The sequence below is a fragment of the Mustela nigripes genome, chromosome 2 (genome assembly GCF_022355385.1).
Source record: "Mustela nigripes isolate SB6536 chromosome 2, MUSNIG.SB6536, whole genome shotgun sequence".
NCBI lineage: Eukaryota > Metazoa > Chordata > Mammalia > Carnivora > Mustelidae > Mustela > Mustela nigripes.
This window is the reverse complement of record NC_081558.1, coordinates 119,229,610-119,256,823: the sequence shown is the minus strand read 5'-3', so window position 1 is coordinate 119,256,823 and position 27,214 is coordinate 119,229,610. Positions and strand designations below refer to the sequence as shown.

Below are 27,214 nucleotides of genomic sequence, written 5' to 3'. Positions count from 1 at the left end.
TCTAGACTAATGGTCCCTAAAAGGTAGTCAGCAGTGAAGTTCTCATCAGTCCATACAAGATAAGAAAACAAGAACATGCTTTTATTATGGAGATTTCTCCTACCCACCCCAGCAAAGGACTTAGTATGTGCCTCATTTATGCAAGTACCATTATAACACCTGTCCTTTACACTGAAGACAAAGCAGAGAGTGGGCAACCACCAGATGGACAAAGGTTCAACTGCTGGAGGGCCAGACTTTGTTTTTAACACCACATTTGAGAATGGCCAGTCCTAGTTCATTGTTCTTATTAGTGAAACTCAAAAGCAGCTCAAAAAATGGACAAACCCTCCTATCAGTCTGAGGTTCAGAGAAGTGATGCAGATTAGGAACTACATTCACCATGGATAATACAGTGATACTCACATTCCAATCTAGGGATGTCACATCCTTGTTGCTTGGGACATCTTGCCCTCCTTCTCGTATACAATGTCTAAGTACTAACTGCGTGGAGCCACTAGTGCTATTTTCACTAAGATTCCATATTCTTGCTGTTGAGTCTCCAGACCTATAAAGTATGCAACATATTTTAAATCCTCACGATATTCTCAAGGATCCCAGAATCAAAGTGACATATTACATACTATTATTAATAAGGCAAATAAAAACTAGACTCTCAGAGAACTCCATTTCCAGTATTTTCCTTAGTCTCTATTATGGGGGCCCTAGGCGCTTCTGAAGAATTAAATTTACTTAAACCTTCTAAGATTACGGGTCACCTACGTGGCGCAGTCAGTTAAGCAACTGACTCTTGGTTTCGGCTCAGGTCACCATCTCATGGGTCATGAGATCAAGCCCTGTGTTGGATCTATGCTCAGCACTGCATCTGTGTGAGATTCTCCCCACTCTCTCTGCCCCTCCCCCTCCCACTTGTGCTCGCTCTGTGTCTAAAATAAATGAATCTTAAAAAAATAACTTCTAAGATTGTGTTATGAAGAATAAAGATCTACAGAGGAAAAAGGACCACAAAGCAGCAAAAACCTGAAATGTAAGTAATGCTTTTATAAAATCTGTAATAGTTCAGTATGATATTTTTATAAAAAATACATTCTAGTTTCACTTTGAGAAACATACCCCGATGCCAAGAGATCACTAACGGGGTTCCAGGCACAGATGAAAACTTCAGATTCATGGCCCCGTAACACAACTGCTTTATTAGGAGGGATTTCAACATCCCCATCCACTTCCATCATATCAGTATGATTATCTGTGTCATGAGAAACAAGTAGAAAATGCCAGTTAGGTAATATTACAACATCGGGGGGGGGGGGGAATTCTTAATCAGCAAATACCTCCTTTATAATATACAGTGCAACTTATTTTTTTTTTAACTATGTCAGGTAATGGTGAAAATAACTGTACATGAGAAATAAATTCCCATCTTTAGTTTAGTACGACCCTACTATTTTTAAAAGATGTACCTGAGTATGTGTTTGCGTGGTGGGAGTCAGTGAGAAAGACCACAAAAAGGTTAGAGCCAAACAAGGCTAAAACTGATAAAATGATCTGAATCAAATATAATCCATGTCAACACTGTTCTGACTTTCTGCCAGTAGGGGTTGCTGATATCATTCATATAACATGAGAGTTGCCTTTATATCTCCATGTCAGAGTTTTACTGTGTTAATGACTAGTATTACAAATTTTCCTTAGAAATCAAAGACAAACAATAAAACTTATCTAACAGTAGAAAATGTTTCTAAAAATGTAAAGAAAATAGAATCCATGAAAGTAAGTCTAGCATTTTTTTGGGGGGGGGAGCTTCAGGAATAAAAATCTGAATTGTGATACAAGTTAGGGAAACAAGTTGGCATAAATGAAACAGATGATGTTACTTCAGTCTGGAAGAGGAGACATCCACATAAAGAAAAATACTTTTTCTGCAAAGGCATTTTTAGAAATTCTTATTTCAGCTCACTTGCTATAGTATGTGCTCCGTTCTCCTCCCCATTTGCTGTGTTTTCTCCATTTTTTGCAGACCCCTGCTGGTTTGTGGCGGCTGTGGAGGTGGCGGCAGCTGCCGCTTGTTGCTGTGCGAGCTTATCCCTGTAAGCTTGCTGTCTTGTCTGTACTACATCAGGCATTACGGCATCTATCAGGGACAGAGACTCTATTGGCCGACCATCAAACAAGGTACCATCCTGGATGTGGAAAATTTGGAGAAAAGAACCGTGAAAGAGAACACATTTAGAATGAAGCAACTGTAGGTGCCACGTTAGCGCAGTAGGTAGCGCGTCAGTCTCATAGAATGAAGCAACTGTGAAGAGCTGTTTCAATTTTCCTCCTCCTACCTAGGTCATACTGTGAAATATTGCACAGAGAAAGTTAAAATATTCAAAGTAGTAATAAAACGTAGGCCCAGGTTATAAAAAGTTTATTAATTAGATTCCACAATTCTTCCAGGGAAAAGCAATGACCAATATGAAAGAGTTCATACAATGGTAGGAGGCTTGGTGCCACATTAGAATAAATACCTCTTTACAACTAAAAACTTTTAAAACAGCTTTGTTGGACTCAAAAGTTTGTGATTTCATTCAAATACTGAAACAAGAAACAGACTTCAGATATCCTGCCATACAATCATCTCATTTTACTAATGCTGAGACAGAAGCACAATCAGGTTTAAAGACTTGCAGAAGTCACACAGCCCCAGTCAATGGCAATGAGGATCTCCTAATTGACGCTATTCCTAGCGTGACCTGAGGACCGAAAGCACTGCCATCACAGCCTGTAGCTTGTTGTAAATGGACAGTCAAACCTACGGAATGGAAATCTCTGAAGGGCTCAAGAATCCGTGTTTTAACAAGCTCTCCAGGGTAGTCGTACGCACACTACACTTAAAAAGTACCATCGTAACTCTGAGACTGGTGCTCTTTAATTTTATGGGGTAGCTGTAATTTTCCAAAGCTCCTCTCATTGGTATTAGGAAGCTCACAATTAATAAAAAGTTCTCCAGGAGGCACAAGGAGACAGAACAAGTCAGAAATAGAAACTGGAATATGAGCTAGGAATATGCATTTGTAAGGCCTGATTCATGATAAGCTGGTGGACAACCTACAGTGGGGTGATGGGGTGCTCTGATTTACAAAACCTGGCACCTCTCTCTGAGCTCCACGTGTTATAAATCCTGACCATATATGAAAATTTTTAGCTAGACCAGGGTTTGCAAACTTATTCTGTGAAAGGCCAAACAGTAAATATCTTAGGTTTTGCAGAGCATAAGGTCTCTATCACAACTATTCAACTCTGCCACTGCAGCACCCAAGAAGCCAAAACAATTCATGTAAGTGAATGAGCGTGGCTGTATTCCAATGTAAAAACAGGCAAGCAGGCAGGATTTGGCTCATGGGTCATAGTTGGCTGACACCTGAATTTATCTATACATGGATCTTATTAGATAGGCAAAAATATCAAGAGTTGGCTTTAATTATAAACTGCCTTCCAAAATCAGGTCTAACCAAATAACCTGAGGTTTTATAATTTTTCAGACCATCAATTATGTTCTCAGTATTGTTGTCTTAAAGAAACACAAAGCACAATGTTATTGTTTTATAGAAAATTATTTCTTATTATTTACTTATGAAACCCTAGAAAGGGAAATAAACTAGAACTAATGGTTCTTACAGTTCGAAGCCAACAGGCCTTGCCCGTTCAACCTGATTGTGACTTAAGGAACACCACTCTTCGATTCTGTTAACCTAGTGAAGCTGAAGTCAGATAATGAATGAACAAACAAGAGAGCAGATTTAAGGACAAATTTAAGAGTTTGTATTGAAATAAATTTTCCTTACCTCATTAATACTAACTTCTGCCTCTACATACTGTAGACCTTTCTGGATGATAGAAATCAATGCAGCAGGTGGGACAAGGGCACCATTTATGTTAGACTGACTGATATGGCTTTCTATACCAAAGGTAAACGCTGAATGAGAAAATCCTAAAAGCAAAGAAAAGGTATAAGAATTTATTTTCCTAGTGACAACATGTTATAGGACACAAATGAAAGACCTCTGTAATCTTTCAAATCACAATCCATCTAAAATCCCAGACTGTTAACTAAGGTCAAATATGTTTAAAAAAGAAAGAAAGAAAGAAAGAAATACCCAAATTCAAGCATATTAACTTTTACATATTTTCCTTTTCACTTTAATTACACAAAATATCATATGAAGTCTCTAGTATATACAAAATTTAGCCACGGCACATCATTTTCTTCAAAGAATAGCATCAAACTTTAAAGCTGGGGGTTTGGAAATCATGTGAATCCATTGCTTCACTGAAGATAATTTAGGCCAAGTTAAATTAAGGGGACATTTATTATTCTGTACTGTATTTGAAGTTCTACATAAAAATTATCAAACACATTACAAATCCAGTATTTTGCAGAATTTTTTAACTTAGGAAATAAAAAGCAAACTAAAGTTTATTTATAAAAACAAAAATAATTTTTATGCTTAAATCTCACTGTATGTATGAGTTAAATGCAAAAAAGAATTACTAATTTTTTGCCACTTAGTAATAACCCATCTAAATGAAAGCTTTAGAAAACAAAAGTTAGCAAGTAAATACTGAGTTTCTATCAGCAATTCTTTATTTTAATTTGAAATACTTAAACCTAAAACACATAATAAAAATCTCTTTATGTCGGTCTTACTTTTTATGAAAGTTAAGTTCAAACTTAAAGGTAAAATTCTAGTAAAATGATAGATCCATGTGTATTTTCTTTACTAAAACATCCATCAGAGGTTATCATTACACAGTACCTATCGTTAATGTATTTTAAACAATTCAATCACATTATAATATGGAATGTTAAGAAATTTCCATACTAAGTAAACTGAATGAATATGGGCTTACTCGTGTCTTAAATGGATTAACCCACGTAATAACTGTTACCTAGCCTATCCTAGTTTTTTAGTGCTAACTCTGTTTCTTGCTGCATATTGTGCTTCCAGTTTCAGGCTTCTTATGACACCTATAAACAGTCTAGAATAAAATACTATGGACTCACACAAAGCATGTGGCTAGGAAAGATTTTAATTGGTCAGTAGACAAAGTCCACCTAAGCTGGTTTTCCTCATGGCTTCTCCCCTCTTGGAAACACCTGGCCATTCTACTCCTGCAACCCATAGTGAGAAGTGAAAGGATGTTACTTTTAAGACTTAGATTTTAACTCATGATTTTGCCTACAGGCATGATAATTATTGAACATATTTATGGTTTTTGGCCCACAGCGATGGCCAAAAGACATAGCAATGAAACTAAGAAATATACCAACGAAAAGGAGCATCATTCTGCATCATTGTTCCTATCAGGAAACCAACAACTACTTGAATATGAGTAGATTCCAGATTGCCAGGGTAGAAGGCTAAGACTAAAGGTTGGAAAATATGTAAAGAGATGGTAAAAGATAAAGCAGTGAGGCTGCAGAGTCCCATTTTCAATTATATGCCCTTCCCTAAATAAATTCTGCAGTCAATCATAAATGGGAAGAAAAGCTAAACAGTCAAGTGGCTCAGAGATTTACAAAGACTTCAAGATAGACAGTACCATTTACGGAGGGTCTCCACCGTGCACACATACATAGTTTTATTATTTTTATAATCTGAGCTAACAGATGGGAAATCTGCCACTAATAAGATAAGGATTTATATTTTAAGTTTTTGTTTAAATTCTAGTTAGTTAACATACAGTGTAATATTAGTTTCAGGTGTACAGTTTAGTGATTCAACATCATACAACACCTAGTGCTCATTAAAAATTCCCTCCTTAATACCCATAACCAGTTTAATCCAGCCCCCCACCCAACCCTGCCTCCAGTGATCCTCAGTTTGTTCTCTACAGGTAAGAGTCTGTTCTTGGTTTGTCTCTTTCCCCCTATGTTCATCTGTTTTGTTTCTTCAATTTCACATATGAGTGAAATCATATGGTATTTGTCTTTCACTGACTTATTTCTCTCCATCCATGGTATTGCAAATGGCAAGATTTCATTTTTTATGGCTGAGTAATATTCCTTTGTGTATATACAACACATTATCTTTAAGAGGATAAGGATTTAAATTCATTCAGAGACCATGGAGGTAACTACTACATTTCATTTCTCCTACTGAACAATTAAGTTGATATACGGTCAAGGATAAAGTGAAGACAGAGTGAGCTCCTATTACTAACAGAAAACAAAGGATTACATCATTGTTCTATTTCAACTCAGGCTGTTAGGAAGTGGTGTCAATAGTGCATGAAACATTAAGACATCTTATTAGCAATGTTTTTCAGGTGTTTTGACTTTCATAAGCCTTACAAATTTTAGCAAAGTCCAGGACTTCTGAACCTTCTAATTCATGAATATAATTTAAATAATCAAAATTCATCACATTTAGAACCTGTTTAAATTAGACAGAGTTCAAGCTTATGTTCAAGAATATCCTAAGAGTAGCAGGTGCAACAACATTGATTGGGGGCTAGCACATTGTGTATCCTGAATTTTTCTATCAGACCAGGAGAGAAGCTATCCCAGGTGCTTATATCCATCTCCAGTTATCACAGATGTGCTTACAATGCTCTCAAATAGTAAGAAAACAGCACTGAAAGGGTTATTAGCATTGTTTGGACACTTCACATTTAATGTCTACTCTAAAAAAGTTCCACAATTAAAAACACTCTGCCTCAGTAAATGTTGAATTCAACTGTAATTTTGAAATTTATAGTCCTAGCATTACATGGCAGCTTAAAATTATATTCAAAACTACTTTTCTTACTCCCCTCCCTAAAACTTCATTTTCCTTAGAAATCTGACCGCCTTCATTATACCTGAAAGTCATCCTAACTTTCACCCTGACCCCTGGTACTTCACCAGTCACCAAATCCTAACAATACTAGTTTAGCTTTCCTGTTCTGCTAGTGCTGGAATCTGGAGTTCAGTCCCCATCATCTATTGTCTACAGTTACTACCCTAAGTTCCTCTTTCCCCAGCCCAGTCCATTTGCCACACTACAGCCAGGGAATTATCTGTGAAACAAAACCAATCACATCACTCCTTACTTGGGCACTTTCACCGATCCCTGATCCCTTTGGCACCTCCTAATAAAGGCCATACTTCTAAGTACAATACACAGTTACCTTTGTAATCTGACCATATTACTTATCTTATTACTTATCTTATCTTATTACTTATCTCTCCATATTCATCTCCCCAGCTCCATGCTCCCCACCCTTCTTCCCATTATACATTAAATTTAAGTGATTCTCAATTACTTGTAGTACTGTGAATATGCTATGCTATCTCACACTTTTATAGCTAATGTGTTCCTAAGTTCTTTCCTCCTATTTGAATGGAGGGGAAGTCCTTTTATCACTACCCCAAAGGATGATCTTTCTCTGCTATGTTAATCCTACTGTTTGTTACATGTATGGTATTTACCACACTGAACGGTTATCTTGTATGTGTATGACGCTAGACTGGGCTACTTGAATAAAGAGTTGATGTCTTTTCATTCTGGAAACTTAGAATGTTACCTAATTTAATTAATTCTCAATAAATATTTGTTAAATCAGTACGCAATTCTACTATAATGTATTTTGGCGCACCAGAAAACCTATGAATCAAAACAAACAAACAAACAAACAAACAACATACGACTTAAATCTTCCTTCTAAAACTTGAACCAGGTTATGCCAAAGAATATCTGCATTTATCTGTAAATACATGTGCAGGAAACACTTTTTTAGGGACGCTTTTGATTTACATAGTACAGAAGGCAAAAGAGATTCACCTATAACATCTATGAGATGTTAAAGACTGGCTTGATTGCTTAAAATAGCATCCCTTTCTTCCCGGAATAAGAGCAAATTTGATGTAATAATACCTCCATAATCAAGTACTCTACAAATTTGATAGGGTGATTAAGATTTGGGAGGTGGAAAAGAGATTCCAGAAAGAAAGTAAGGCTAAAAACCATGAAGTTCAGTATACAGTAACTCGGGAATAAAGACAAGCAGTGGCAAGAGAGGTGTGGTGACTCAGGAGCCCATGAGACTACACATGTTTCCCAAATAAAAAACAAGATCACAAAACCACTGCTTTCTGCACACTGCTTGTTTCAGGGAAGGCATTCCCTTGGGATGACAGGGACTGTGTTCTCAAAAAGGTTTTGGTTGTCCAGAGCAACCCAACTCCCCTTTCAGACAGACTACAGGAATATGCAAATTGACCTACAGGGAGACTCAACAACACCAACAACACACAAAGCTGAACTATTATCATGACACAGTCCAGAAGGAAAATCTAATAACCCAAGATCCTACTGAAGTTTCAGGTAAAAAACAAAAACAAAAACCAACCCAGAAAATTACATCCCCGCTCCCATCATGACAAAACCTCCTTGTCCCCAAATCCATTTGCAACTGTGTCCTGCAGACCCAGATTTTGGTTTATTCTGAAAAGTTCATACTTAACATGCTTAAAAGATTCTAGACAATGTGAAAAGGAGGAGGAGCAAAAAGTGTTACAGGGGATCTTGCATGTTGGGAGATTTAGACCCAGTACTTACTAAAAAAAAATAATGGACAACATGGAGAAGTAAAAACATTACAATACCAAACCCAAGTGTAATTGTTAATATTTTTATATTTCCTTTTTTTCTCTATACACCGTTTTCCTCCATCACAATGTAACACACAATATAACACATCACAGTACAACACAATATAACACACAAGGGATGCTATCTTCTGTGCCCTAATTTTGTCCTTAAAAATATATATAACCATGAACATTCTACATGAATTATATTATCAAATATATATACTTTTATTATCATACTATTTGGCCAATGAATGCACTCAACTAGTAAATTACTCATCTCATCTATGGATAGCTTAGATTTTCTCAGTGTTTACTATTTAGGAATGTTACCTCAAATACCTACATGTATAGGCTTTTAACAGGTATTTATTTTTCTCTCCTTAGGATAGATTCCCTCAAAAGTGTGGGGGGGGCACAGGCATTTTAAATGAAGTTTTTATAACTGCACAACTGCATTGCCCCCCAATTATACCAATCTATAGTGCCATCAGCAATTTATGTTTCCCTACACCCTTACTATGCTGGCTATTCTTGAACAAAATTAGCAAGAAGATTACTAGTAAGACTGAACAAGTTCTCTATTTGGTAATTACTAAACGACATCTGTCTTTTAACAAGCATGTCAGCAGTAATGTGTAAATAGGAATTTTCCTTTATCAGCAAAAAAAAAAAAAAAAATCATTCAGCTTATAAAAGAGAAAACTGATTTGGAAGTATAAAATTTACTATGATTTTTGACAAATACTTGCTGTTTATTGTTAATTAGTCATATGTACAACAACTATATGTGACAAATCCATGTTACTGCATATTTTATTTGATTATAAATCAAAATGTATATATACTTAACCTGCATTTCTGTAGCTGACCAATTACTCATAAAAAAGAAAAGAAAGACTAGAGGTGGACATACACAATCCTGAACTCTCCTAAGTCCAGGGCTTCATGGCTAGTGGCACTGAGACCCGGTTTAATCTGACTCCATTCAGTTCATTGTTCAAGTGTGTTTATAAGTGGCACCAGCAGAAAGACACGGAGGAAGAAATGTTTATCTGGCCCCGTTACCTTTATCTCAATCAAGAGAAACTACACTGTCATCTGATTGCTGACATTTTCTTAGCCACTGTAGGTAGGGGTAATACCAAATCATTAAATGAAAAAAATTAAAACAAAACACAACAAATAGGCTCCATGGTGTTACAGATCAGAATCTTATGTTATACATAAACATTCAGGTTAGTCTGTGCCTACTACAATTATGTGTAGATTTCTAAATTAAGTGTGTATGCTCTCATAAATAACAACATCTGAAGGAAGCACCGTCTCAAAAAAAGTGGGGTGGTGCAAGGCCTACATTCAGAGAGACTGAATATCCATCCGCTGGAAACAGTTTGTGAACAGTGGAGAGAGCTGGGGATGGTAGACACAAGATGATCTTCCATGAACCAAATACTTTAAGCTCATGTACATCATCACTTTTTCATAAACTGAGACTGGATGGCAAGATGAACATTAGTTCTAAAAACATGAGGACTTAAAAAAATGATAGCATTCAGAATCAAAATCTAGAAGACAGTTCAGTCATAAGGACGTACTGTTCCTGCATTTTCCAGTTAGTCTTCAACCATAAAATGCAACTGTTTCACAGCATCCAATATTAAGTATACTATTCAAGGACATGCTACTGAGCTCTTATACATGTCAGAGATGATAGTTTTACACAGAAACGAGAATTCTCCCCCAAACCAAATACACAATTTAAATCAAAATAAAATTACATCTTACACAAAGCAACAAGAAATAAGGTGGCACAAATTCACAAATAATTGCCAGTACAATTTCTCTAGAAAAAAAAAACTCAATAACTAAGAGAAGACTCAAAGGTGATGTAAGGGGTGGGGGAGGGAGGGAAATTTAAAACCACCTTACCTCTTTTAAAATTAACACTGTATCAAGTTCTGCTCCATACAACTTAGCAGTAACCCCTTAGTGCTTACTCTGCATATGGTTGCTAGATGTGAGTTATTAGAGCAATCAAATTATTAATGCCCTTGGGAAAATGCTAATTAAATGGAGCATACTGAATAATCAAGTCAATCATTACCTATGGTACTACACTGTCAAATACAGTCACTCGATTTTCAAGTCATCTCAAATGAGAAAAAAATTTTCTTTCATAGAAAATTTTTGTTGCCTATGAAAGCCTACATCTATTTCAATGAAGTACAAAATGGTGATGACTAAAATAACTGGCTAGAGACAAAACGGAGAAAAATTAAGTTACAACATTTAATAAGGACATCTTACAATAAATATACTTTCCTCTTAATTAGTTTTAATGAGTAGGGGAGGATGACTTATTTCAAACAGACCTATAAAAACAGTTAAGGCTGAATATCATAATGTAATCCCTTTTGAACAAGCAACAACTTTTATGGATGAAGAAAAAAATCAAAAGTTATATAATTTGGTGAGAGGGACAGACTTCTAATAGATATCTTCTAGTGCTGATAATAGTCGTAACAGGATGGTCATCACATGGTATAAAATATTTAAAACAATTTAAGGGGTTTTATTCTCTCTGGAGACAGATACCATAGTCCAGTCAACGTTAAACAGTATTTACAGGAACAAATATTAGAAGTTCTTGTTGGAAAACATTATTTCTAAATTATATATTTATCAAAAGAAGAACAAACTTCATAAGGTATTTTTTGGACTTTCTATCTGAGGGCTTTTAGAAAATGAGACAAGCAAGAAAAAATTTTACTTTCCTTAGAAGTGGTAGTCTTTAAAAACCAGTCTGGGAGGGGGGGCATCTGGGTGGCTCAGTGGGTTAAGCCTCTGCCTTTGGCTCAGGTCATGATCTCAGGGTCCTGGGATCGAGCCACACACCGGCTCTCGGTTCATCAGGGAGCTTGCTTCCCACTCTCTCTTCGGGGCGCCTATGTGGCTCAGTGGGTTAAAGCCTCTGCCTTTAGCTCAGGTCCCAGGGTCCTGGGATCAAGTCCCACATGGGGGGGGGGGGTGTCTCTGCTCAGCAGGGAGCCTGCTTCTCCGTCTCTCTCTGCCTACTTGTGATCACTGTCTGTCAAATAAATAAATAAATAAATAAAATCTTTAAATTAAAAAAAAAAAAGTCTTGTGAAGGTCTTTTCACAGGTATTTTCTTTGTCATGAGTACTTCTTTTCTTCCTATCTCCTAATCTAATTAAGTACTCCAAAATACACCACAATACACCCAGAAAAGGAATTACTCTATTCCAAAATCAACTTACTTGCAAAAATGGCCGTTTTTACATATAATTAGAGATCAGAATCAAGAAGGAATAAGTCACCAAGTACTGAGATGGCCAGATTCTGAGCTCTATCTGAAACCTGGTCTGAGCTGGCAGAACTATCAATTTCCTAAACTCTTTCCCATCTCCTACTTCTGGAAGTAACTTCAAATGAATGTCTCATGGTATCCTTTATGATATAAACATGCCCCATCATTCCTATAAAATCCTGCCTATAAATACAAATACACCACTTTTAGTGGCACCTCCCTAATGCTTAGTAGGAGATATTCTCACACCTCAATCTCAATTTGTACACTTCATGCTTTCTACTTTATCTCAAATAGCTACCAAATATAATTTTTCTTTCAACATCCTGTGAACATGCTATATACCTGATGTCAACTTTCTTACCAACTTCTAATTGTCCTACAACTAATATGGACCAGTGGCTTTCAAACTTTTCAAACTTTATATACCCAAGAAACACCTGGGACATTTGTAAAATGCAAATTCCTGAACCACATTCGCCATTCTCTAAGTGATTCTGATGCAGGTAGTCAGAGGATCAAATAGAACTCTGGTATATGCGGTTCTTAAAATTTATGGCAAGTTGCATTCCTAGAAAAACGAACATAAGTCAAATGTCATTAGTTGACCCGATTTTCCCCCATGTAAAGAGTAACGTCAATAGGAAGTTACACATTTAATAAAGGGACTGATGTTCACATTTTCAGAGATGTGGCTTAACCGCACTTCATGATGGGTACACTATAAAATATAAACCTTTCTAAATATGCAAAGCACAACTAAGAATACAGTAAAAAATTAAGGACTTATTATGTAAGTAAAAAATAAAGGACTTATTATGATAACCAGCAGTGTACCACACAGTTTTTTTAAAAAATATAATTCTTGCTTTATTTTTATTTACTACAACACAGAACACCTTAAAACGTGGAATTTCAAAGGATTTTCTCTGAGAACATTAGTAACTTCAAGAAGACTTCTGATAATATTTAACCACTGGATAGTGTTACAAAAATTACTCCAGGGTATTATTTTACTGCCTCTTCTACTTGCTGTATTTTCTTTTCTTTTCGTTTTGTTTTTTGTTTTTTTGTTTTTTTGTTTTTTTTTGGTGGCAACATCACACAACAATTTACAGGCTTCTGTTTGCTACAAAATCTGAGCATTCATCAACATCTCTACCTTCACCTTGTCTCATTTCATCTCAGCATAGGCTGAACTACAGGATGCTGCTGAGTTATTCCAACTGTTTCCAGAAACAACGGTTTCTTGTGATTCAGCCTAAGCAGTTGCCTTTACAATACACCTACAAGCCATTACATACATTTCTCATCTACTCTGCTGGCCCTTCACAGCATGGTCTACTTTTGTGTCCGAGGTCTCAAAGCTCTGGCTCAAATGGCAGTCAGATTCAAAGGCAGAAAAAGCAGGAGTTCGTTTTAACCTAACAATTCTTTCAATTTTGGCCAAAGTTACCAAGTAACAATAATAAGGCATGTGCATCTGTCTTATATATGTTAATAATCACTAGGTCAGGTCACTACTTTTTCCACTTTATTAATCATTTTAATCTTGCTCAAAATATTCATGGATATCATTTTAGGATCTGCCTTCAACACCAGCTGACCAGCTGAAAAAGAAAAAGAAAAACAAAACAAAACAAGATGCACTCATTTCAAAGCTTCAGAATAAATTATTCTGCCTTAGTTGGCTGCTTTTAGTTTCTCCTTTTCTGCCCTCATTAGCCATCATTTTCTGAGCTCTTCCAGGCCAGAGAGAAGCAGCGATGGTGCCTGGGACTAGGAACCCCCAGGGGACAGCAAAGCTCAAAACTGGAGCACAGCTGGCAAAAGCTCGGCACACAGGGGCGTGTGCACTCCCTTCGTAGGAAAGGATAATGACTAAGCCCTATCAGAAGAATAACTATCATTTCAAAGTCAAAACTGAGGGCTCAGTTCCTACTTCCAGCTTTCTGTCCTCCCTCAAATGAGCCAACCACAGTTACCCTTTTACACAAACACTAGGCCTCAATTTACTACTACAACATCCCAACTTGTAGGATTTCTAAAATTCAACCTCTCCAGCTTATTTTCAACTTCCAAGTGGTAAGAAGTCCTGCTAACAACCTGCGTGCACCAGTGCAGTCAATCTTCCCTGGTCCTGTGTCCCATCCACCCCACGCTTTCCCTCTTCTATTTTTACATTTTCTTGCTTAATCCATCCCACATTTTCCCTTGTAGTCTTCCTTCTGTTTTAAGATGCCTCTTAATCTGTTTAAAAATGAACAGATTTACTTAATATTTATTATAAATGGCCTCCAATGATTTAATATATTGGTCACCCACCAATAAACACATCAGTAAGAATTCGGGTCAAGAATAAACTAAATTAATAGGGATAATGATTGAGAAAACATTCTGAAAAAATATGGTTAATTTAGTTATTGAAATGCTAACTGCAATTAGGATCAGTAACATTTAGCTGAGGATTCTGAACATACATTATCAAATTGATGCTATCTGAAAGTTTATATGTTCCTACTGACCATGTGCAATCTCATAACAACTTATAAAAATGGTCTTTGAACACTGAAAGCCAAACCATTTATTAACAAATATTTGCCTGGGATGATTCCAACATATTTGAAAGAGTCAGAGAGTTAAACCATGCAGTAACACATAGCTTTAAAATGGCAGTCCAGACATTAAGGAAACATACAAAGTTCAACAGTTTGGACTGATACAAATTTCAAATGCATAAAAGGTTATTTTGAGAATATTAAAATAATTTGAGGCCTATTTACTTTATGAAAGTACTCACCTGACTCTTGCAAGTATCTATATACCAAGAAGTTGACCTCATCACTGCTTATACTCATCTTTATTCCCACTTAAACCATGAGGTCACAACACAGGATATAACCCTAAAAATAAAACAAAGTTAATTAAGTATTTTCTCAATAAAATATTTTTAGACAAAACGTAAACAATGTTGTAAAAACCATTTGATTTTATTAAATGATGTAAAATGAAGGTTCTATATTGCCTAATAATAAACCCTAACAAATAAAGTTATTCCAATAGTTAGTAATAGATTATACAACCAAAACATGGCTGGTCTATTTTTCTGCAAGGTAACATATTTGCAAAAAGGATTCAAAATTTAGAAAAGGGCTTTAGCACTGTATTTTATATGACTGTATCAAATAGCATTAAAAAGTTGTTTCCCCTTTCTCCTTAACTGTAAAAAAAGAAAAAGAAAAAAAGAACAGCACATTTTAGGAATCAGAATATTATATATTTAGGAAAAGAATGATTTTAGACCACTTGGTAAGGGATGAGCCATCTACATTGGTTTTGTCTACATAATTTGAGAGGATTTGAGGTCTCTGTTCTCTCAACATCTAACCTACAATGTTCAAGTTTCAGAAGGATCTGGCTACATTGTAAAGCAGAGAGGTAGGAATACAGTTTTCAAAACTTAAATGATATTCTCTTAATGGACATACTTAAATCTTGAATTCAGAGAGAGGAAAAAAGGAAACAAAGATCTAACTTAAATATGTTCTCATTATACTTATCTGTTCTCATGTCACAGAAAAGAAGTCAGCAAACATCTTTTGTACAGAGTCCGACAGTAAATATGTTAAGCTTTGCCTCCCGTACACAGTTTCTATTAAAACCACTCAACTCTATGGTTGTAGCACAAAAGCAGCAACAAACAAGATGTAGACAAATGAGTCAGGACATGTTCCAATCAAATTTTATTTATGGATGCTGAAATCTGGATTTCATATGATAAAGTTGGATCATAAAATATTTCTCTTCAGACTTCTTTTCAAGCACTTAAAACAACAACAACAAAACTACCTTTCTTAGCTTGTGGTCCTTATAAAAGACTAGTGGGCCAGATCTGACCCACAGACTGTGTACTTTTTTGGTCCCGCATTTTAAAAGGATAGACTGACATCTATTCAGTAAAGGGCTATCTAACACTATATCATCAGTCTCTTTATGATGCAGAGTTCACAGGATATTTAGAAGTCATAAATTAACAAACACCTGAGTAGGCTACTGTGTGAGGGAAACTGCTGCTGCCCTAAGTTGTGGAAATAATAGTGACTAAGCACAACAAGCTTCTGTCACAGGAAAGAAGACAAACAAGAAAGTAATAACAATTTTCCAATGACACACACACAGGAATTCCTGACCAAATTTAGAAGCCAGGAAATACATCTTGAAGAAAGTATCACAGGTGTTTAGACCCGGAAGGATGGACTAGGAGCGGGAGGACATAAATACTTGTAGGAAGAAGGCAGGGAAGGGAAGGAATCCAGTGAGCAGTAATAGTTAGTGAAAAGGTTGGATGAAGAAAGAGAAAACAAAACATGGAAGTAAGGCTCGAAACACAAACAAAACCCTGTTCTGCCGGGCCTTGACAGCATTACTTAGAGAAAATATACTGACAGGTTTTAAGCAGGTGGCAGAATCACCAGATCGACACTGTATAAAGATCATCCTGGCTCTGACATGCAGAACAGACTGGAAGGAAGATGGACTGGAGTAAAAGCTGAGGTAGGAGGATGTTGCAGGGACCTAATTAATAAATGAAACCTGGGCTGTGGCACTGAAGCCAGGAAGAAGTTCAGGGGTTCCAAACTGTGACCAGCTGGACAAAGGAATGAGGTGAAAGGAAGAACCAAAGGTTCTTTGAGGAAATGTGGATTCACAGTACTTCCACAGAAGAAGAGAAACCACAGACAAAGAGTCACAATTATCTTCATAGAAAGAAAAAGGTACTCTTCCACAAAATTAACTCAGGAGGTACAATTAATAACCTGAATGTTTTGAATAACAAAAGTAAATATTCCTTTGATGATTTTGGCTCAGGACATCTTGTCTAGATGCTACTATGGTACATTAAGTGACTCGTGCCCTGGAGGGTATCTTCCTCAGTTTTATCCTGACGCACAGTAATATGTAGCAATGTATCTGGCATTCAGAGTATATATTAAATAGTCAATTTCGAAAGTCTGTTAAACTGAATAATTTTAAAAAACAAAACTAGAGTGGCTCAGTTGCTTAAGGACTGACTCTTGATTTTGGCTCAGGTCATGATCTCAGGATCATGAGACTGAGCCGCACACATCTGGTTCCGCACTGGACATGGAGCGTGCTTGGGATTCTCCCCCACCCCTGCACCCCATCCCTACTCTTGCATGTACATGTGCTCTCTCTCAAAAAACAAAACAAATCCAATCCCACCCATTACAGAATTCTAAGAAATTAAATAATTTGACCAATCATGGATATCTGTTTGTAAGGGAAACAATTCATCATTATTTCATTAACAGGATTTCCCAAAATGAGATGTGCTAGGGGGAATCCAAGTGAAATAAACTGATAAAAAAAAAAAAGTATTATTTTCCTCTAATATATCATTCACTTCAACATTCAAACACTGGTGCTGAAGTACCTAAGATTCATAGGTTTTCAATAAAGCTTGGTTCTAATAAGCTAAGGTCATGAATGTCTCAACTTAAAGCAGTGATCAGTGATGCTTCAGCATTACCAAATATATTCCAGGGCAAAGAAAAATACAAACCAAAATGATATGTTACTGTCTATAAATGTTCCTATAATAACTACATAATGCTGGTAGATTTTAAAAGATCATCACAAAAAAATGCCCAAAAAGTAGAACAGAAAAGTTCCTATCTCTTCAAACTGCTATTTATTTTTTTTATTCCATTCACAATGCTATAGTATAACAATTTCTGGAATCAAGAGTAATATTTTTTAAGGGAAAGGGGTAAACTGTTCAAATTACAAGTATTGTTCCACCTGTAGTTCTACTTCAGCTAGCTCTTATATTCCTAGAAAGAACCTTATTGCTCCTCATGTGTGCTGTTAGGGCAGACAAATCTCTATGCTGAGAGTAGGAATAGACAGATAAAATAAAGTTCACCCAAGCCTTGCAGAGTTCAGTTAGTGAAGAGAAACATACAAAGGTATCATTAAAAAAAAAACCAAAAAACTGTAAGTTTAATGCAATCTGTACTAGAGGTTTTGGTCCCAATTGCAATAAAACTACACAGAGTCTACAAAGACTTGAGTTTATCCATTTTCAAAAACACTTAATTCTAGAGTATGGTTTATATTAAACTAAGCCTTTTAAAATTATAATTTCAAAAAGACACCTGAAAAGAACAGGAGATTGCACTACAAAAAGAAAACATTAAGACACAATCTTGAATGAAAACCTCAGTCTTCACTTTCAAAATACATTAAAAGTCTGTGTGCCAAAGAGCGAAATTAGACTACCTCTTTAGTGGATTCACGATGGCTTTGTACAACTGCTCCATTTTGGTCTGTTTGCTAATACAGCTAAAATAGGTCCTCTATAATGTGATATAGTACTCTTCATCTGTCCCAGGTGAAGACCAGACATTCAGATACCAGCTATCACTCACTTTCATAGTGTATACAAGAAGCCTTACCAACGCTTCTCCTCCACTGTGTACAACTGTCTTTAAACAAGATCACAAAACAGCAGCGAGACATTCACCACACCTCTATCCTATACCATCTGGGTGTCAGGTCTGCAGAGATAAAAATAAGACCTGGGGCGCCTGGGTGGCTCAGTGGATTAAGCCGCTGCCTTCGGCTCAGGTCATAATCTCGGGGTCCTGGGATCGAGTCCCATATCCGGGTCTCTGCTCAGCAGGGAGCCCGCTTCCCCCTCTCTCTCTGCCTGCTTGTGATCCCTCTCTGCTTAACTGAGCCACCCACATGCCCCCCTGACCCAAAGCAATTTTTTGGTATATTCTGCCTCATCATACTTATTTATCCTTAAATAGTAAATGAATTGAGTTCTAAAAATGGGAAAAAAAGTAAATGACTTTGTAGTTCTCCATCCTAACTCTCAGAACAGCCTATAAACTCTAAGAGCTTTTATCCACAATGCCTATCAGTTATAGGCAATTAGTTAAGTCAGATCCATAGCTATATTAGTCAAAAGTAAATATAAAAATTAGTCTTGACTAATATTTAGCCAAGTGTTTATATTAATAGTACACTTAATATTTTCAATGTTCACTATGAAATATTTTACTTCAAGACATTATAGACAGTAATTTAACACCTGTTACAAGAACAGGACTGCTGAGACAATTTAGTTAGGATTCATTCAACTGAGAATGTACATACTTTCAGCATCACAAAACTGAGCTCAGCAAACACACACTGAACAATAAGTGCCTCACAAATTTAATCATCTCCCAGGACATAGACATACATTCTTTTCTGAGTCCATTGCTGGAGTAAGCCAGCACCCAACTATAAACCTGTATCACATCATTTTAAATTTAAAAGAATGAAAGGACAGGGAAAGTGATGGATAAAAATTAAACCAGAAAGATTTTAAGTGCCCTGCCTACCACACATTATTAAGAAGATCTGGAAACCCTCTGCATAATCCAGAATCAAATGTTTAACTGAAATTATTTTATCTTACACAATATATAGTGGTGGTGTATTATCTTATAACAGACATATTAGTCTAATTTTTGAGTTGCTCAACTATTTGGATGATCCTAAACCTTCATTCCTCTAAGACTGCCATCAGGATATTTAACCTTAAAGTTACTTATTTCTTTTTGGTAGGTGTGCTTTAATTAAAACTCTCAGAATCAGGAAAAGTCTCTACAAGTAAGTAACTGGACGAAAGAGAATAAATAATTGGTTGTTTCTTTTAAATGGAAGTGTTGCTAACATGGCATGTTAGTTTCCAGTGCACAGCATGGTGCACAATATACTATGCTCCCCACAAGTGCGGCTACCATCTGTCACCATACAAAGCTACTCAACTCTGCTGTCTATACTCCTTATGCTGAACCCTTCTACCTCCCAACTTACTAATTCCATCAATGGAAGCCTGTGCCCTCCACTCTCCTTCACCTATTTTTCTGTCCCTCTTACCCTCCTCCCATGGCTATTCTGATACTTACTGAATACCAACAGACTGGGCCCACTCAAGAGAACAAACCAATTTATGGCCCCTCTAGCTGAAACATTAGGAAAACATTCAATTTCACCAACAATAAACACAAGAACATTCTGACTATAACATAAAGATTTTAAAATATTCAACATCACCAAAATTGTGACAAAACAAAAAATACATCTGTAAATACATCTACAAATATCTGCCACAGTTGTTTATTCAAGATGAAAAAGATCAACAATATTAAAAGCTACTAAAAGAACTTTGATGTTGAAAATAAGAATTGTTTTGGGACCCCTAAGTAGCTCAGTCGGTTAAGCATCTGATTCCTGGTTTCCGCTCAGGTCATGATCTCATGAGTCATGAGATGGAGACCCACAGTGGGCTCCATACTCAGTGGCAGTCTACTTTGAGATGTCCCTCCCCCAACACAGACACACACGCACATGCTCCCTTTCTCACATAAATATATAATTTTTTTTTTAAAGAATTGTTTTAATTTGGCAAGTAACTGTCAATGCCACCTTGGGACATTCCGGATTACCTTTAAAAATAAATATGAATGACCCACAGGTGTTCAAGGTAATTGTTATGTTGGGGATGGTATGGTGCTGGGAGATCATCTAGAAAGAAGAATACCTTAGGCTTCTCTAGAACTCAGCAGGTAAGAACTGCTGAGTGACGATAACCAGCAAGATGGTGAAAACTGCAGCTTGCCTCTTGCAACTGTGTCCACTGCCACAGTCTGACAAAAGACACCACTATTCCTGCTTTCCATCTGGAGGCCTACTCCATTCATTCCCAGCCCTGTGGTTTAAATGACATGGACCTCCTGGTCCAAAGGAAGGCACTTACTTAATCACTTAGGTCAATCAGCATATTTTATATCTTCAGTTTAGGGCTGACACCCCACCCCCACATATACACATCACCTCCCTCTACCCCACCTCAATCACACCTGGTAAATGAAATGTAGAAGACGTTTGCTGGTTTCTAGGAAAGACAACCTTCTCCTTTCAGAAAGGAGGGGGCAGATAACAAGGACACTATGTACATCACTGAGGCTAGAGCAGAGAGGAGAGAAAAACAGAGGACACCAGGAAAGATAGACAAGAGAAACTATGTTACTAATGACATCAAATTATTAAGCAACTGGATTAAGTACTATCAGAAACCAATTATCATTCTAATTCAATTAAAGAAGTCAAAAATTAATTTTATTGTCTAACCCAATTTGAGACTTCTCAGTTACAACAAAAAAAGGCAGACAAATAGAGGGAATTATCCAAGAGATTTTTTTTAAAACAAGAAAATGACTAAAATTAGTGATAGATTATATTTGAGGAAATAAGAAAATGGGGAAAGGTCACATTTTTCAAATTGTTTCCAGATTAGAAAGTATGAAGAATTATCCATAAAAGTGGGGTGCCTAGAAAGCACAGCCCTCTGGGGAGTCACACTTTGTATGTGTTAAACTAGAGACAAAACAGTACATTCCTGCAGAAATGCTCTGGAGTTGTTAAAATATTACAGCTCATCTTCTATGGAAAGTGGTACCTCTGATCCTGCTCCCCTATAGGAATGGATTTCTCCTAAGTAACTTCAATTACTTAGGGTGATAAACCAGTCCAAACAAACATAGATGAGATACAGTTGTGGCAGTGGGGTAGTGAAAAGTGGGAAGTAAACACTACAGTAGTCATGCAGTTTTAACAAAACCTGAAAGGGAACAAATGCACTAAAGCACTACTCAGTCAAAACTGGAACACCTCCAATGCACCAGGCACCATACCAGGGGCTGGAGATGTGGCTGAACAAAGCTAAACGAAGTAGACCAGGGCCAGACCTGGTTGCGGTGAAGAAAACAATACTAGCTTGGGTAAGAAAATATAAAGAAAATTATGAAAGCATAAACCTTAAGACTGTGAATAGGTAAGCAAAAGATGTAAAATGCAAGTGGCTTACAGGTTTCTTTCCGTAATTGGAAGAGTATTTTCCTTTAAATTCAAATGTCTAAAGTGTACCAAGTCACCTCTGCTCCTGCGTATGTGCACGCTCCTTCTCATTTGAGTGTTAAGGAAAATGAAGCAGAAGAATGTTTGTGATTACTGAGGAATTCCTACATGCTATGTATGGGACGAAGCATTCTACACTTTATTTCATTTCCTCTTCAGTCTTAACTTCCTCATTTTAATGTCATACGAGAACAGCATTTCTATATATAGGCATATGTATTTAGAAATGTTATTAAAATACTAAAATTTCCTCAGTTCAAAAAAAATGGAATAGGATAGAATATATAATGTAAAATAATTTAATGACTACAAAGAATGAAAATTATCAGCACTAGAAGGTCCTATGCAGGTGCTAATTTCAAGACGTAACATATATTGCCAAAGCCCCATGTACAGTGCAGGCTGTTGGCACTCAGCTTAAATAGATTACCAGCCACCTACAGAAGTTCCAGATGATGACAGTCTCTAAACTCACACAGAATCATACATCAAAATTACTTTGGGTGTGAGTTCTCAATCTGCTGTGGAGCAAAGTAGATAGTTTATTTCAGCAAAGTAAAATCTTGCTGCCGTTATCACCCACTGAGTTACCTGAGGAAACTCTGGTCAAACCAAAACACACTGCAAAAATACATTATCATAACTAAAAGACAAAAACAAAAAACAAAGTGTGTGGGGGAAGGAAAGGAGACAGAGGGAAGAAATTAAATCAATCTACTTATTAGCAAAGTCATGGTGCTTTACTACCATCTTATGAGATGAACTGTCCATACAATTCGTATGTTGAAGACCTAACTCCTCTAATGTCTCAGAATGTGACTTTGTCTGGAGATTTGGTCTTTAAAGAGGTAAAATGAGGCCATTAGGGTGGACCCTAACCCAATAATGACAAGTGTCCTTAGATGAGGAGGGAGAACACCAAGGATGCATGTGCACAGAGGAAAGATCATGTGAGGTCATAGTGAGAGAGAAGGTAGCTATCTGCAAGCCAAGGAGAGAGGCCTCATAAAGTAATTTATCCTGCTGACACCTTGAGCTTTGACTTCCAACATCCAGAACTATGAGAAAATAAATGCCTGTTGTTTAAGTCGCCAGTGGATTTTTTTATGGCAGACCTAGCAAACATATATATCCATCATCGCCAATTCTTATAAACTCTGATCATTCATCTGAAGCCTTTAAAATCATTGATGTTATAAAATTCACAGTTGCTAGGATCTGCCTTTTTTGAAAATTTGCCTTTATTTTCAGGAAACCATCCTGTTCAAAGACAATGAGATTAACAGGGTACATTAACATTTTATAATCATCTGTCCCGCAATGCCCCTTCTCCTTGAACTGGCCCGGCCTTTGCACCATGAAACACTCTCAGGAATAGCACTGAAAAACGCATTACACTTAATTTCCTGCCTCATTAAAAATAATCACAATCCTACAAGTGTTAGGCAATAACACTGTTGTATGTATAAAATACGGTAGAATGAGGGAAGATATCTTAAGATTTAGGTCATTGGTAATATAGCTTAAAATATGTATAAAATACATTCTCAACTTTTGCCTTGCTAAATTTTATAAGGTTTCACAAAATTTCATTAAACTAAATGAAATCATGTTTACCGAATTACTTTTGTAAACTATAAAGTGCAACATTAAGATTTAGAAATAGATAATCTCAAGAAAAAAACACAAAGCTCTAAATGAAACACTTCAGCTTATGTTAATATTAACCAAACTAAAACAAAAACAAAACCCAGTACAACAAAATCAAATTATCTGGCTGATTTCTTAAGTATCATCAACAAACAACAGCATATACACGTGTTTCTATATTAACCATGAACTACAACTATGACTTAATTGTCAAACACTCTGAGGATATCTTTCTAAAGCTTCCTGTGATATTAAGTCCAAAGAAAGGTAAAGAAGTATGTTTCCAAAGAACAAACAAAAATTCTACCAGTGTTCACATTAAGATAAATGTTAAGTTTAAACTGTATTTTTAAAGACCCGATCTCGTGAGATCATTTTTATTCACACTATTAAAAAGGAGACAACATCCTTTTATAAACTTAAGTATAATCAACATACAGTGTTATGTTAGTTTCAGGTATACAATAAGATTCAACAATTCTGAACATTACTCAGTGCTCATCCCCACAATTGTACTCTTAATCCTCTTCACCTATTTTACCCAACCGCCCCTCACCTCCCATCTGATAACCATCAGTTTGTTCTCTCTGTATTTAAGAATCTGTTTTTTGGGGCACCTGGGTGGCTCAGTCAGTTAAGCATCCTATTCCTGATTTCTGTTCAGGTCATGGTTTCAGGGTCATGAGATCAAGCCCCATGACTGAACTCCCACACAGTGGGGAGTCTCTCTGAGATTTCCTCCCCCTGCCCCTTCCTCTGCTTGTTTGCACTCTCTCTTTAAAATAAATAAATCTTCAAAAAAAAAAAAAAATCTGTCTGTGTTTGCTCATTCTACATATGAATGGAATCAGACATTGTCTTTCTCTGACCTATTTCACTTAGCATTATACCCTCTAGGTCCACCCATGTGGTTGCAAATAGCAAGGTCTCATTTTTTTAAGGCTGAGTAATAGTCTACCACCTCCTCTTCTTTATCCATTCATCTGTCAATGAACACTTGGACTGCTTCCATATCTTGGCTATTGTAAATAATGCTGCTATAACATAGGGGTGCATATACCTTTTCAAATTAGTGTTTCTGTTTGCCTTGAGCAAAACACCCATACTGAAATTACTGGATTATAAGATATTTCTTTTCTTTTTTTTTTTTTGGAAGAAGGTTTACACTACTTTCCACAGTAGCTGCACCAATTTGCATTCTCACCAAAAAGGAGAAAACAACTTTTAAAAATAAGCTTTTATTTCATTTGATTTATCTAACGTTTTTTTTTGGGGGGGGGGGAATAGATTTTTAGTAATTTGAATATAAAATGCCAGTAAAAAAATCTATGGCATCTTCAAGAGAAACAAGTATAGTTTATATTTTTTAAAAAGGTGAACAAGATAGTTTGTGAAGGGAAATTAGAAGGCGATGGCATTTTACCTTCTAATTTTGGCACATAAGCATCTTCCAGTAATTTTTCTAAGAGTGTAAAGGCTAATTTCTTCTTCTTTTAAGAGTTACAGGAAATTTTTGTGCTGTGAACTTTTTTTTTTTGGTTCTTGTTGCTTCGTTTTATCATCAAGTTAATGGTTACTGAAGTTCCAAAGCTGAGAAGTCTTAAGTAATTAAAGTATGGGGGCGGCTGGGCGGCTCAGGGGGTTAAAACCTCTTCAGGTCATGATCTCAGTGTACTGGGATCAAGCCCTGCAAGGCACTGGGCTCTCTGCTCAGCAGGGAGCCTGCTAGAGATCCTGCTTCCTCATCTATCTCTGCCTGCCTCTCTGCCTACTTGTGATCTCTGTTAAATAAATAAATAAAATCTTAAAAAAAAAATTAGAGTATGGTGATAATAACTTAGAAGAGATAAACTAAATTACCTTTTTTTTCTTTCTTGGTTTCACTGGAATCCAGAGCTCTCAGATATAAATTAAAGATAATATGACCAAAAAATAAGATATTAGATACCTTATATAATTTTGGATAATAGATTTGAATCTTCTGGGAATCTGTTTCCTCATCTACAAAATGAGGAAACATTAGATGGTCTCTTTCACTTTTAAACTTCAATGTTTAAAGTCTGTCCAAGTACATAATACCCTATGCAGAGAGTTACCAGATCACAAAGTGATTGTTAATAAAGCATTTTTAACAAATTTTAAAGACTGTCAGATCTCAGACAGATATCTCCAGAATTTGGGAAAGAGAAAACAAATTCATTTAAAAAACAGTTAAGTATTATGCATGATGCTTATTAGGATCAACTATCTTTTGTAACACTGACATATGTAAAGACTTGGGCAAATGGTGTACCAAACCAATTACTCATTAGTAACTGAGATTTCTAACGTCAATCATTTATTCCAACTGTGATTTACACCAGGGGTCTAAAAACTATGGCTTGTGTGTCAAATCCAACCCATTACCCATTTTTGTACAACCCACAACATCTTGTGGTTTTTACAAAACACAGAATGGTTTTTACAGAACATTCTTTTTTAACAGAACATTTGCCATTGATTTGACAACAGGGAACACTAATTTTGAATCCCAATTAAGCAATATTAAGTCTAGGCAAAGCTCTCTAGACAGAGAATAGTAAAAAAGCATCTATTATGTGATGAGTCAACCCTGATTTAAGTTACATAGTCATTAAACAGGCCCATTTCTTTTTATACCCAAAGGCCTCTGAAGAACGGCCTCAGAGTCCATCAGTGTGGACTTCAACTTGCCACACATATAAAAGAGAAGTGGTTTACACTGATGTCTTCTAACAACCCTTTAAAATACAAAATTACGTGCCTCCAAGATGGACTCAATAAACGTGTTTAATGATTAAATAAATTATAGCTAATGTATACCGACACAGAAATGAAAAGGATAAAAAATTAAAACACTAAGTAACAGAAGATAGGCCATATATACTTTTTAAATTTTATTTTTAAGTAATCTCTACACCCGACCTGGGTCTCAAACTCAAAAGTCTAAGATCAAGAGTTGCACACTTTACCAACTGATCTAGCCAGGTGCCCTGACAGGCCTTATTTTTGGTACATTCTTTTCAGTTGTTGAACAGTAAATCAGTCATAGGACTTAAGGCAAACCATTATCAGTCGGGGAAAGACAAGTCAGGTATGGAAATGAAAATAAAAAAGCCAGTCCCCTCTGACTAGCAAGAAAAGCTCTGAGTTTGTTTGAATGGAAACCAGTATAAGAAAGGTAATAAAATTTTCTCAATTGAAACACACTGACTTACTATTCCAGCTCTGGAACAGACATGCAGTGAGAATATCAAAGACTGGAACATAGCTAAGGTTTAAAAGGACAACCACAAGAATGAATGCAAACTTTGCTTAAAACTGAGATAATATATAGGCTAATAAAGAGAAGAAGGTACTAGGGATAATGAATTCAGAATTAGAAATAAATACTACTTTTAATAGTATTTATGAAATAGTTTACCACAGAAGGACTAACCTTTGATTTTTAAAAGATGGGGGGGGGGGGGGGGGGGGGGGGGGGGGGGGCGGCGCCTGAGTGGCTCAATGGGTTAAGCCTCTGCTTTCGGCTCTGGTCATGATCTCAGGGTCCTGGGATCGAGCCCCACATCGGGCTCTCTGCTCAGCAGGGAGCC

The 27,214-nt window shown here is 36.4% G+C and overlaps 1 protein-coding gene across 10 annotated transcripts in view; it reads right to left on the bottom strand.

The window, feature by feature from the left end:
* The window catches only part of TBL1XR1 (TBL1X/Y related 1), a 166,389-nt gene that overhangs the window by 21,577 nt on the left and 117,598 nt on the right, over positions 1-27,214 (bottom strand). For 8 of the 10 annotated variants that reach the window (XM_059391514.1, XM_059391517.1, XM_059391518.1 and 5 more), the window contains 5 exons: positions 14,752-14,854; positions 3,831-3,976; positions 1,958-2,180; positions 1,114-1,246; positions 406-547 (listed from right to left, as the gene is read on the bottom strand). In XM_059391514.1, the coding sequence (XP_059247497.1) occupies positions 406-547; positions 1,114-1,246; positions 1,958-2,180; positions 3,831-3,976; positions 14,752-14,809 (702 nt within the window). In that variant the 5' untranslated portion in view covers positions 14,810-14,854. The remainder of the gene's footprint in view (positions 1-405; positions 548-1,113; positions 1,247-1,957; positions 2,181-3,830; positions 3,977-14,751; positions 14,855-27,214) is intronic. The other 2 variants (XM_059391519.1, XM_059391520.1) reach the window with 1 other exon arrangement.